Source organism: Bacillus rossius, chromosome 8 (assembly GCF_032445375.1).
Source record: "Bacillus rossius redtenbacheri isolate Brsri chromosome 8, Brsri_v3, whole genome shotgun sequence".
In the NCBI taxonomy this organism is placed as follows: domain Eukaryota; kingdom Metazoa; phylum Arthropoda; class Insecta; order Phasmatodea; family Bacillidae; genus Bacillus; species Bacillus rossius.
In genome coordinates this window covers 3,404,757-3,418,612 of record NC_086336.1, presented here as the reverse complement: position 1 = coordinate 3,418,612, position 13,856 = coordinate 3,404,757, and the positions used below count along the sequence as shown (strand labels likewise).

General features: G+C 36.8%; 2 protein-coding genes across 3 annotated transcripts in view; one reads left to right on the top strand and one right to left on the bottom strand.

Annotated features, from left to right (window-relative positions):
- LOC134535492 (deubiquitinating protein VCPIP1-like) overlaps positions 1-6,923 on the bottom strand; it is a 43,709-nt gene extending 36,786 nt beyond the window's left edge. Inside the window, exons 1-2 of the mRNA XM_063374624.1 lie at positions 6,046-6,923; positions 1,700-1,815 (exon numbers count right to left, since the gene is read on the bottom strand). Of these exons, the coding sequence (XP_063230694.1) occupies positions 1,700-1,815; positions 6,046-6,276 (347 nt within the window). The 5' untranslated portion in view covers positions 6,277-6,923. The remainder of the gene's footprint in view (positions 1-1,699; positions 1,816-6,045) is intronic.
- Positions 6,924-8,463: 1,540 nt separating this feature from the next.
- Positions 8,464-13,856, top strand: part of LOC134535493 (protein phosphatase inhibitor 2-like) — a 58,931-nt gene continuing 53,538 nt past the window's right edge. Inside the window, exons 1-4 of one of the 2 annotated variants that reach the window (XM_063374627.1) lie at positions 8,464-8,622; positions 8,734-8,901; positions 11,162-11,250; positions 11,740-11,953. In XM_063374627.1, the coding sequence (XP_063230697.1) occupies positions 8,537-8,622; positions 8,734-8,901; positions 11,162-11,250; positions 11,740-11,918 (522 nt within the window). In that variant the 5' untranslated portion in view covers positions 8,464-8,536 and the 3' untranslated portion in view covers positions 11,919-11,953. The remainder of the gene's footprint in view (positions 8,623-8,733; positions 8,902-11,161; positions 11,251-11,739; positions 11,954-13,856) is intronic. The other variant, XM_063374625.1, reaches the window with a different exon arrangement.

Sequence of the window (13,856 nt, the reverse complement as noted above, 5' to 3'; positions counted from 1 at the left end):
GCCAGCCCACGCTGTGCTGACCGCCTGAAGCCAGACGTGTGGGCGTGCTCGAACCAACCACCCACTGTACACGGCTAGCTCCAAACACCCCGAGCCCGGCTCACCACACTGCTTCCAGCGTACCTGCGCTGCGATCGGGGCTCCTCTCGACCAATGAAGTATACCTTATGCGCACTAATTTACAACTTGCGTCCTACTGTTCGCAGGGTTGCGCGTTAGGGCATGTATCCCTTGGAAAAAAACTGCTTGTTTCGGCACTCCCTGTCACCCGTTCAATTTATGCCCGGCAATATACAAACACCCTGTTTGTGTGTCTGCGTGGATGAACTAATTTACACACGTATCAACGCCCAACCTCAAACATATTCCAAGAAACATGGAATTAGGATGAAAAATATTTACCACACAATAATCTTTCAACTAAATGGTTGATGTGTAACACGAGTTATCAGTGACATGCCCACAACATCCATCTTCAAGAATTAGTTGTTCTAGAAATTAAAAACTAAAACAAAAAAAAATGTAAAATTACAAAATGTAAGCAAATAATAAAGACTTATGTTTTACAAAATTCAACGCCAAAAGCAGTGAGGTTAACAATTTCTATGGAGAAATAAATTTTAACTGTTACTTGATACTATATGAAAGTACTGTAAAAAGAATTTTAATTTAAACACATGTATTTTGCAGTATTAGGTGATTTCGAAGAAAGACTACTTATTGCAGTCATTACATTTTTTTACATAGTTTTTCATTTCATGGTCTCTAGACCCCAAAACCATTGTCAAAATAATGGTACTTCCAGAGCATTGCAAACAAACATTATCTTGGTGCGACGCCACAGGAACACACCAGTCCATGTCACACTGCCGGTATACAACCCACATATTGTGCTCATTGTTTACCACCTATACGCCCTTGAATTTGAATTATATCTATATACCAATATTATAAGGAAACTGTGAATTTCTTTATTTGTCACATATGTACACTCAAAAACTACTGCACCAAAATCAGGAATTCTTTCACTGTTATAAAGCTACTTTAATCCAGAAGCACATATGCCATGTTTTATTTTTAAAAATTTTCCTTAAAATTAACAGTGAAAAAATACACCATAGAAATATGTTTATCTTGAAGACATACATATCAGGAATAAATAAAGAGTTATAGAGAAGTGCGAATATTAATTGAGTGTGTATTAAACTCATTTCCTTTACTTTTTTTTATTTGTACTAATCTTTATATGGAGGTAAGAAAATGGACATAGGCTATTTTTAAATTTAATTTCTTAAAATATTTTGGTTCCATAAGATATAGCAATATTTGTAACTAAAACCAGAGCTTGTAAGCTTACGCTGAGTACACGTTTACAGATATAATGAAGTTATATAAAGAAGGAAAATAAAATTTGAATTGCTATGTGGCCTGTGTCACAGTGGGCTATCATTAATAATGTAATTTAATATCCAATCACTAAGCAACATGTGTTTTATAACAAACTAAATTTCTAATTCCCTCAACCAATCAGGCCTTACATCTCACTGCGTAACCTACACCCTAACCTGTGCAATGGGACAAGATCGCAAGTTAAAACAATCAGGAACAACCAATTTGAACCATGGTCGGCATAGGACCAGCAGCTGGGCCAACGAGGGACAGTCCTCGCTGGTCGCACGCACGAGCCACTCAGCCTCACCGCGTGGTTATGTCGGACAGCGGCCTTGCCTTGCCCGTCTTCTTGTCCATCCCATGTTGCGTCAGCAGGGGAGACAGCAGCTTGCAGTGGTAGTTCGACAGACCCGACACCTTCACCTGAAGCAAACATCACTTCGCAATCCAACACACGTGTTTCAAAACATCTCAACTTTAGGCTGCTCACAGCTTACCCTCAGTATTACTAGAGGTAATTCTTTAAGAAAACTGAGATAGAGAATACAGAAGCCAGAGAAGGCCTATCACAGCTCATAAGGGTGAAATTTGTTCTAGTCAATCAGGTCTTTAAACTGTATTAGTGCATATTAGTAAAAACTATTCACACTTAAAGTACAATTCATTGTACAGTGTTCAAGCTACTTGTTTCGTCAACTTATTAAACAATGCCATATAAATAACAGACGATGATGATGCCTTCTTAATTGATAAAACATTTATGTCTTCTGATGACATTAAATTTGACATTTGACCTTGTCTTAATAGGAAATGACAAATGAAAAAGTTCCTCTCCTGTTCCAGTGCCTCATATATTACATTTTAACTTACAAAGAATTGCAAGTTTCAGAGGAAATTATGCAAAAAATACTTATTACACTTTGAGGTAATCACCAGGTAATTAAGCAGCCTTTATTCGGCTAACTGATCCCAAAAGCCATGAGCAATATGCTGGTATAATGTGTGTGTGTCCTGAAGCAGTGGAAAGGGCATGCAGAGGTTCACTTGGCAGGAATATGTCAACCTCCCGTAGTGGGGCAAGTACATTGAGGTTCATATTGAGCATACCATTGGTTGTTTTCACATCTTTATTTATGCTAGTGTACAAGGTGTGTTCATAAAGAAACCAAACTTTCGCGATAACCTCTTTATTACTCATCATACAACATGTTAAGCACTGTCCCCCTCAAAGTAGTCCCCTTCACTTGAAATACACCATTCCCTACGTTTCTTTATGGAAAGCTTCTTGTAACACACTTTGCATTGTCCTCAATCTTCTCTATGGTTTGGAAATAGCATCCTTTCAATGTGTTTTTAAAGTTTGGGAAAGCATCTGCTGGTTCTAAGTCAGGAGAATACAGTGGATGGGGCACAACGGTAGATGTTTTGCCAAACAGCTACGGACAAGGATCGACGCGTGAGTCAGTGCCTTGTCATGATGCAACATCAAAGTCTGGTTTCCCCACAATTCAGGTCTCTTCCTGTGCACAGCATCCCTCAAACGCGCTAGAATACCCTGGTAGACTTCCTTGTTTACCATCTGACCACGCGGTACAAATTCCTGATGGACAATGCCTTTGCAGTCAAAAAACACAAATAACATAGCCTTGACTTATTGGCAGTGTCAAGCAGTTCCTGGCTGTTTTCAACATGGACCTGTTTTTGATAGTTGGTCAACAAACGCGGCAAAATTTTGCGATGACACAATGCACATCAAGTTTGTAACTGAAATTTTGATGGCATTATCCTGCGCTGATTCCCACTTCGTCCACACCTTCTCAAACAGATAAACGACGATTTCCACGAATCGCAGCACGAACTCACTCGACATAGTTATCATGTTGATGTGGAAGGTTGTCCAGGCACATTCTTTGTGTTGAAACGCTTAAACCACTCATAGCACTGAGTGTGACTCATAGAGTCCTTCCCGTATGCTCGGCTGATGGCCAGTTGCACCATTCTGCTCCTCCATCAGCAATCCAATGATCTCAGTCCAAGAATGATCCATGGATCATTACTCTGAACGTTGCGTCAACACATACTGGGACTACACGATCTTTGTTCGAGTGAACCAAACTTCATACATATCTGATATGCGACAACAGGCAGCAGCAGTGATAAAGATCTTAGGTGCATTTCTATTGGCGGGCTGGAACAATCTGAAGTCGCTACAATTGATTGAGACACTGCGAGCTAATGTTTAATATAACTGTCACAAGATAACAGCACTGCCTCATGTTTTGAACTTTAATAACAACTGAAAACACATGCTGGTATTTAAAAGTTAATACAAAATTCTAAACAATTAAACTAATATAACAAGCATTTTAAACATTTAAAATATGTGTATTTGGCAGGAGGACAGGTTGTAGCACTAGAATAAGTCAATATTTTAGATACTTGTATAAAATTGACGTGTGATTAAATTAACCTGCATAAAGTTTGTGAAAATGCAGACCATGTTTGCTGGCGCAGTGCCAATCCCAGATCGCTGGTATGAACAGATCTGCGTCGGTTCATATCGCAGTTCCCAATGATCTTCGCTCAGCGCTCACAACACAATGGAGCAACAGATGATGTGGTCGAACAATGGTCAAACCAGCTTATGACTCGAGATCACGCCTGAACTCTGGTGATGCAATTGAAATGTCTCTGTAAAAGTTTTGCCAAGTTTGAAGCAAAACTTTACACATGCACATTGTTGAACACTTTCATTGTTACTTTGGTACTAATCCGTCTAACGACTTGTGAACATGCTCACTTCAGCGACTCTAACTCACTAACGGTCATAGCGAAATGTGGCAAATAGTAGTCTGTGTCCAAACAGCCACTATGTGCGCTCAGTAGCTGCAGCACGCTCCTCCAGTTGACACACTTTTTCAAAAGTTTGGTTTCTAAAACACACTTCGTACGTCACATTTTTTTAATATGTCGCATACTTCTCATAGGTAGCTCAAGTGAACATTGCGAAACTAGATTTTGTGGAGGCATCTTTATCATCTTACAGCAATTTTAATCATTTCCACTTCAATATTTTTGTGTTTAAATGCATTTTACCTAACAGTTTCATTAAATTACATCACTCCCCTTACTAAAAGTACTTAAGAATTCAGTGGGAATTCAAAAACACCCCTTTGTAGGCCAATGAACAACATTAGTAGTATTCAAAAATATCACTTACATTTTTTTACAAAGAAAAATGCTCTCTTAAAAAATTACACGTCAAAAATCCAAAAGGTAAGTTAATGAATTAGGTATGTAGAAAGCTAGGTGGATAGCAAGGATATAGCAGAAAAAAATTATAAAAAATTTCAAAATGATGTTTTTAACTTTCAGACATGTTTTACAGATAATTCTCAAAGAGAGCATTGTGATAGCTTAAATAGTTTACAATTTTAACGAGTAGTTAGTTAGGTTAATTTACACTTTACTAATACCATAATACTGTGAGAACAGTTGGTTCGGTTTTGTTAGCTCCATTAAAAATATTTTTTATAAGAGTATGGACAGTTGGTTATGTTAGGTTAGTGACACCTAAAATAGTTTAAAATAGTGTGAGTGGTTGGTTACTTGAGGTTATCTACATGAAATATACAGTAAAACTTTTTGAACAATTGGTTATGAAATGCCAATGTAAAATGTAGCTAACTTAACCTAACCAATTGTCCTTACTATTTTATTGTATTTTTAATGTATTTAAACAACAGTTAACACAAATTAAAGTATAGCTAATGTAGGTAACCTGGCTAACCAACCATTCACACAAATTTTCACTAACCTAACCCAATAGTCTACATTATTATTATTAAGTATTTTCTATGTAAGGTAATATTCTTAATGAGATGTTCCTATATTTACCCTGAAAATAGCATTTCTATACACCCTACTGGTTTCTGATGTGAATAGATTACATTACAACACTGCACTGACATAATCATTTTTTCCCAATTCTGTGTGGGTCTGTGTGTATATGATTTGGAGAACTTTAGTTAGTTTGTGAAAATGGTAGACTAATTTAGGTTTGCTACATTAAGAATACTTCAAAACAATGTGGACAGTTGGTTGGGTTAGTTTGGCTACATAAACAATACTGTGAAATCATGTGACAATTGTATAGATCAGGATAGCTACATATAAAATTTGTAATTCTTAAGCAACCATTAAAAATATATTACAGTATTTTTAATTTAGCTATACCAACCCAACCAACCATCTGCAATGTTTTTAAGTATTTTTTAATGTAGCTAACCTAACGTACTCGACCATTCTGACGATTTAACTTCAGTTCTCCACACACAGACCCACATAAAAATGGAAGCGGACGGATCAATGCACACGCATTGTAAGGTAAGTTATTGAAGGTGATTTCTCAGAAACCAGTAGGAATTCAGAAAGGCTGTTTTCAGGGTAAATACAGGAATATCTATAGTATTTGAAAAAAGTATTTTCAGAATTTTATAATTACTTCACGGAAAAGCCGCGCTGTAAGAATTGTTACTAATGTAGCTAACCTAACCTAACAAACCATTGTCACGATTTTACACTATTTATGATGTACCTAACCTAACATAATCATGACTTTCGTTCAGAATTACCGTAGCAAGTATCACTCACCATTTCCATTCCTTTCTTGTTTGGGTTTTCTACTGCCAACAAAGTCCGTAGCACTGTTTGCAATGTCACAGTTTGATCTTTCTCTTCTGTTACATCTCTCAAGTCCCCGATTCTGAATTGTTGACCGCATCGGCTGCACTCAATATTAATTTCACACGAAGGAAAAACTATTTTGGACTGGCACTCTCTATCAGGGCAAATCCCAGACAACATTTTTGTAGTGGAAGTCATTTTCTTCTGGCAACGTACAAAACTCGTCAATAATAACTGCTCGATTCGGCAAACAAGCACACTTTCTTGTCGGAATATTTTAGTTGGAAATTTCTAAAAATCATATTTAAACTAGCGTATCAAATGAGTACAAGTATTATTAAACAAAATTTCAATGCACCATATGATAAAAAAAATTTTATACTGCTAATTGAAACAACTGTTATTTCTCCTATGTTCTCTTTGTTTAAATGCAACTTGTTTATAATCAAGTATGGCTTCGCCGAAGTGACCTAATGGACTTTTTTAACACTTGCAGCTTCCACAGACAATTGTGGCGGCACATAAAAACAGAAATCGTTTTTTAAGTGTCTGCCAGCCACCCAACGTTCAAAATGTCAAATAAATATTTCACTTCAACTTCGAATAAAAAATAGAGTCCATCGCCTGCTCAGCGTCCATTAAACATACATAAGGCAACTAAAACATATCTGTATTATGAAGTATATTATTATCATTTAAATAAATGTTCAGTGTTTTTTAGCGTAATTAGAACTAATTAACTAAATTCTTACATTCCTAATACGTACACACGAGTACACTGAAATCAGCTGTAAATGTAAACACCACAACCAAGCTTAGATAGATACCATTGCCTGAAAGATTATAACAAAATCTTGCAACCTTCAAACAATCAAATCGAAGTTGGTCGAAGAGTGAAGTCATCTTTTCACCGATTGAAACGGGCACCTAAACATTGTCAAAGGCGTAAATTTTGAAGGATAAAAAAAGGCCATTAGTATGAGAAACCATAATATTTAAGTTGTGTATTTTAACTTTATAATAGCGAAACTATATTCTATATATTTTGCACACTTAAATAGTCAATACAATAAAAAAAAGCAACTCAAAAAGTACCTACTTGAGAAAATTATAATAAAACCATTTAATTCGTGCAATGGTAATGCTATCTCTAGGATTTTTGGCATAACAATTGAAACAATGGATGCGAAACATCTGCTAGATTGCGTTGGAACCAATGTATACTATCGTGGAGGGCAACCTTACTGGGATTCTAATAGGAAACATTCTGGAATGCGACCTTAAAGTTTGGTTAACCTTACCCGAACATCTTGGAATACTGCCTTTAAATACATTTCCAGGAATTTTTTAATATGTGCATACAGATAAAGAATCATAACCACAAAGTAATCAAACAGGTAGTATCAGTGTTATTCATGTCGGGGGTCGTTTATCGGGTCGCACGCATCTCTCCTGCGGGCTATTGGCCGGGAGTGCCCTGCGACGCAACAGAAATGACACGTTAAACTATCGTTCGTAAACCGACTTCACAGACAACCATTTTTTTTTTTTTTGCTGGAGGGAGTTGGGAGTTTTCCACTGGTTTGATGCGTGTTTGGTTTCTGGGTCATACTCATCACCTGTTATTACTTTCGTCAAAAAAAAATTGGATTACTACTTTCTATCTAAGTATTCAAAATTAAAATACACTTTATTGTAATAAGATCTGGGTCAGATTTACAAAAATCTATCTGCCCCAAACCGTCACAGCATAAAATGTTTCGATTTATTGCACATAGAACAATCACAAATTGATAGTATTAAAGTTTGTCTACAGAAGCTAAATTATATTAAATCAATTTGTCAATTTATTTTTTTAAAGAACTGTCACATATTTGCTTGCCCCTTTTTCCTATTAGAGAATGGCATCCACATATGAGTTAATGGTAATGCCCTTGGGTCCCCTGTCCTTGGTGACCGGTGTATTATATTAACATTTGACCTTATTCCATGGCCTTCTTTCCATTGGTTGATGGGCCTCGACCGAGAAGATAGTTAGCAATGAATAGTTCCTGCTAGGTAATCCTACCATGCCCCTCCGCCTACGTGTGCTCCGCCCGGTATATATTTCAGTTGGATAACGCCGGTATTGATCTCTAGGAGAGGCGGTTTTTTGCAGCGAGATATTGAAGTCATCTGGTTGTGAGGGACCATAAGCCGTGTTGACCACGTGCGAGTATAGTTATGGTTGTGGGCGAAAGCCGTTAACCAACATAACATAAAATAAAATATAAAAAAAAATTGCTTGCCCTTTGATACTCTATGCACGCAATGGATAGGTGGCGAAGTGCATTTCGGTGCAGTTTCCCTGAACGCTTTTTGTTTCTGGTTGTGCGGTTCACCGAAGTGCGTGCACGCAGAACGAGTAGCAGGTGATTCATCAGTGTGTATCCTTGGTCGAGTTGTCACAAGCCCAAAAATGACTGAAAATTTGGCGAAAAGGCCGTCAAAGGGCATTTTAAAATCATCATCTAGCTTTGAAAAACCTGATGCACCGATCAGAAAGTAAGTTATAAGATAATATGTGCTTTGTTTTTTTAATGTTTTCCTAAGTAGGCATTCCGGTGGAAGGCGTGTTCAACGTGAACATAAATTAATTTCTTTTGATTTAAACAGGAAACATAAAGAAACGAAGTGGGATGAAATGAATATCATAGCGACACTTCACCCTCCTGACAAGGATTATGGACACATGAAGATAGAAGAGCCAAAAACGCCCTACAATTGGGCTGAAGGGGTCGGAGATCAGCCCGATAGCTTAGACGCAGACGTTTTGGCAGAGAAGTAAGTGCAAAAAAATAAAGTTTCAATAATATAATGGAAACCTTTGTTTTTTTTATATGAATTTTGAAAGTTACCGTTCAAACAAAAACATTTTTCTTTTCGATTTATTAATTTATCTGACTTAACCCAACAAACTCTACTTTTTTTTTTGGTGAGAATTAGCAACATGTGTGCAAGACCAAATCCGGAAACTTAAATATATTGGTTAAAGTTATGTATTACTTATTTAAGCTAATCCCTTAATCCCAATGGCATGGTCCTGTATACATTGATTCTGTGGTACATGATGATTGCTGTTTTAATTCAATATGTTGTAAGGGCCTGTCATAACAAAAACTTGTGATATAACAATGAATTATGATCATAATTTGAATACAGAAATAAAATTCAACAGGACCTCAGTTAATTTGTTTGTGTAGTGATATATTTTGTTAAGTCCAGGATCTTTCGAGGTATTAAATTAAAATAGCAAGCATCATGTACCACAGGATGAATTATACAGGATCATTCAATCATGATCATGGGATAAACATGGTTATGCGATATGGAGCAGTTACCAATGTATTATTAAAGGAAAATATTAAGCACAGATCACATCAAAATAAACACAAACAAAAATTTAAAAATGCCTTTATTTTAGTTCTTTACCTTCCTAATCACTGGTTACTAATGAATGTGTGGAATGGCATTGTAATAAGTAAGTAATTTTAGTTTATGATAGTTCAGCTGAAATAATAGTTTTAATTAATGGTTAGGTTTGGTAAACATTTTTATTACGCTTATTGTTGTACGTTTGGTATAAAATTATTGTATATATTGGTAAAATTCTTACATCGTGGCTTTTGTGTAAATTAAGGTAAAAGTTACATATTGCAAATCCAAGTCTATCCCTTGATCCTAATAGCATGATCCTGACTACATTGATCCTGTGGTATATTGTGTTTGTTGTTTTAATTTAGTACATCGAAAGATCCTTGATACAGCAAAAGTTTGGATGTAACAGTGGATAATGATCATATTATCATATCAAATAAAAATAAAAAAATTAATTTTTTACTTCCTAACATTGTTGGTATTGTAAAACTTTTATGTCTATAATCTTTCAACATACTAAATTAAAACATCAAACATCATGTACCACAGGGTCAATTGTACAGGATTATGCCATCAGGATCAAGGGATAAACTTTACTTGGATACGTGATACAGAACAATTACCTAAATTAATAATAAAATTCTGAAAATATTTTTTTGAACACAGAGACGTTCCTGTATTTACCCTGAAAATAGAGTTTGTAAATCCGTACTGGGTTCTGAGAAATAGCTAATAGTTTGAAACTTACTTTACAATACTTGTGCATTCATGCGGCCACTGCAATTTTTTGCTTTCCGTTTGGGGTCTGTGTTATACTATTTGGAGAACTTTAGTGAAATCATTAGAATTGTCTATTATTTTAGGTTAGTTGTATTAAAACATTGTGGATGGTTCATTAGTTTAGTATAGCTACGTTAAAAATACTGTTAAATATTTATAATAGTTGCTTAGGAACCAATTTAAGATGTAGCTATCCTGACCTAACCAACCGTTGACTCAATTTCACAGTATTTTTAATATGGCTAACCTAACCTAATCAACCATCCACACTATTAGAGCAATTGAAGTTGCTCGTGAGAACGTCGAACTTCGGAACTATTCAGGCCACGGAATGGACTGTTGTGTGCTGGTTGCTACGCTAGGAGGTAATTCCAATGCAACTATTTAAAATATTTTACAGTTTTTTAATGAAGTCATACTAACCTAATCAACTGTCCACAATATTGTAAAATAATTTTAAAGTAGTTAACCTAACCTAATTGACCATTCTCACGACTTCACAAATTTGTAATATTTACACCAAACACGCACAAATGTGGCCTCGGAATGGACTGTCGTGAATGTCAGGTTTGTCCATACAGGCGACCATGTCGGTGCATGTATTAAAGTGATTCCTCAGAAACCAGTAGGAATTTATAAATGCTTTAGGAATGGCTTTGTTGTTAGAAGAAGGTATTTTCAGAGTTTTATCATTTTGCTGCAGAAAAGCCACGACGTGAGAACATTACCCTGGTTTCCACAAGAGATTGTCCTTATTCTGTTGGAATTTTGGGAAACGCGGGAGTTGTTTAACCACGAGGAAGTGAAACCGGTCCAGAACAGACTGGGTGAGTGTGCAGCAGGTATTGTTGTAAGGCTGGCAGTGAGTAGTGGCCGGGTGTCCCAGGATCAAGCTGGGAGCCGAGGAGCCGCCCAAGAGCCTGGCCGAGGAGTCGGACAGCGAGGAAGACATCGACGAGACTCCCGAGGAGAGAGGTGAGTGCCTGAGTGCCGCTCTGTCTCAACCGTGCGCCAATCTGTTGAAACCTTGACTCTGTAGTGACTGTACATATTTGCCTTAAGCAACAATACTGCATATGTGCTCTTCCTTTGAAAAAAATCTTTAAAACAAAGTTGTCTAAATTATCATTAAAATATAACATATTTATCTAAACTTGACTTAGGCTTTAATTTTTTCGTAATGAATAATGAACCATGTTTGTTCTTAATCCTAGCTATTGAATGGAAGTCTGCACACCTGTTTTCGGAGTTGCTTTTTATTTTACATACTTAAAAAAGGCAGTGTGATGTAGGCCAGAGACTTGACAGCAGCTAAAGTCATCCTCGGAGTTGGAGACGGGAAGTTGTGATGCAGTACAAGTTGTACTCGCCTGGGTTCTGTGCCTACGAGAGCAGGAGCAAGGTCTCTCGCGCGTGCGGGGGTGGTGGTGTGTCGAGCTCCACCGCACCAGGGTCCTGTTGCAGAGAAGCGGAAGGTGTTTGAGTCGAAGCGCAAGGCGCACTACAACGAGTACCACGCGGTGAAGCTGGCGCGGCAGCTCATGAGCACGGAGGAGGATGACGAGGAGGAGGAGGAGACCCCGCAGGGCGCGGCCAGCGACACCAGGCAGCCGTCCACCAGCCGGAGTCCCCCGGAGGTGTAGCTCCGGCTCCCCCTGCCCTCGGTCGGTCCGCCCGCGTGAGTGTCCTCGCGTCTCTGCCTCTCAGAACACTGTTTCCTTGTGTACTTCATTCGTGAGTTCTGCCATAGTTTCTTTTAGGACACACATTGAACGACTGAAAGATGGCATAGAGTATCTGGATGGGCTTGGAATAAAAAGAAATCAATTTTTTTTTAAAACTTAGTTGTTTTGAGACTATTTGCTTTTTTAGTTAGCAGATAGAGACCATGGTACAGGCTTACATGCAACAGACAAGCCCGCAAATTGTTGCAGACTTTTCTATTGGAGCATTGTTTTCCTATATTGTTTTGTTTTTCAATTTTTTTTCATTCATTAATTTTTATTCTCGGTAATATACATACACCAGATAATACATACACCAGATAGAACTGCCTACTTTTATCTTAAAGGGATTATAAAATGGTGTTTCTTAAAATTGCAATTTCCTAGTTTTACAATTTTGGCTTCTAAAATCCTGTGTAATGCAATATACATAACTTTTAGGTTTTTCTTTGAAGTAATTTGTGTGACATTATATTATTATTTAAACACTAAACTATTTTAGAATAAATAGTTTATTGAATTTTTAATCGTACATTACTCAGATTACTTTATGTGAGAGTTAACTGCTCGTATGATTGTGAGCTTTTATCCTGTATGGAAAAGTAAGGAAAAATGATTCCCATTAACATGAATTGTTCAAAAAAAAATTTTCTAATGCAGTGTTTGAAATAAGTTCTTCCTCTAATTGTAAATGAAAGTAGTATCTTAATTTTTTTTTAATAAGATCTAATGTATTTACATATTGTTATGTTTGAAATCAAAGAAGCACTAAGTTGGCATGGAAAAGCTTTTATCATCCTCATTGGTCACATGTAATTTTTCATATTCTCATCTTCCTTACATGTATGTACCATGTTCACTTGAACAGCACACCGAGTTACCGATGGCCATTAGTCTAACTTCCGCTACATTCAACATGGCGGCCAAGTGCCAAATTCAAACAGTTCCAGTCCACAACCATCGCACACCAGTGAATGAGTCGGCTTAAACATTCCGCGCACCAAAAATAAGTATTTAGTAGGGATGTGCGAAAGTGACTTTATCCACACGAAATGAAAGTGAAAAAAAATTTATCAAGTTTCGCGAAAGTGAAACGAAAATGAATTTTTCTATGAGATAAATATATTCTTAACGAAAGTTAAGCGAAATTTTTTAATTAACAAAGAAAAAAAGTGCCCCAAAATTTGCTCTTCAGTAATAAATTCTATTACATAAATCATTTTGGTACCTTTTGATGTATATATAAATATTACTATTTAATAAAATCAACATCCGCCCTAGACCACACAACACAGCCCCGTCACTCGTAAATTTCAAGAATCAATCCAGATCTTTCAGCGCACAGACTATTTCCTTTACAGTCGTAATGTCGCAGTCTATGATAATATATTTATCACGTGCATGGTACTGATGAAAAAATACGTGAATACTGCGGAACGGCCGCCATCTTGCACCACTGTCACACACGGCTAGCTCAGGAAGCTGTAAACTAGGCAATGGACATGGTCAAAACAAAACATAACAAATGGTTGCTGCCAAGTGGTCATTACATGCAGTGACGTGTTGACCTTTTTGTCTAATTGGCTGTATATTATGAGGATTTTATATGCCAGTCAGAGTATGTAAAATTTAAATAAAGCAGACGACAATGTTGTTGTTTGGCTGTGCGCGAATAAAAGTAGGTACGTTCTTTGTTTATGTGTATACGGTAAATACTAAATAGTGTACTAACAGTTCTGGAATGTATGTTTTACGAATATAGTACCTACACTACTGTTTGAAAGCAAATGAATCAGGTAATTTTTCAAATATTGCATGATTTTGTTTTGATACCTAGGCCTACTGTAATCACGGTTG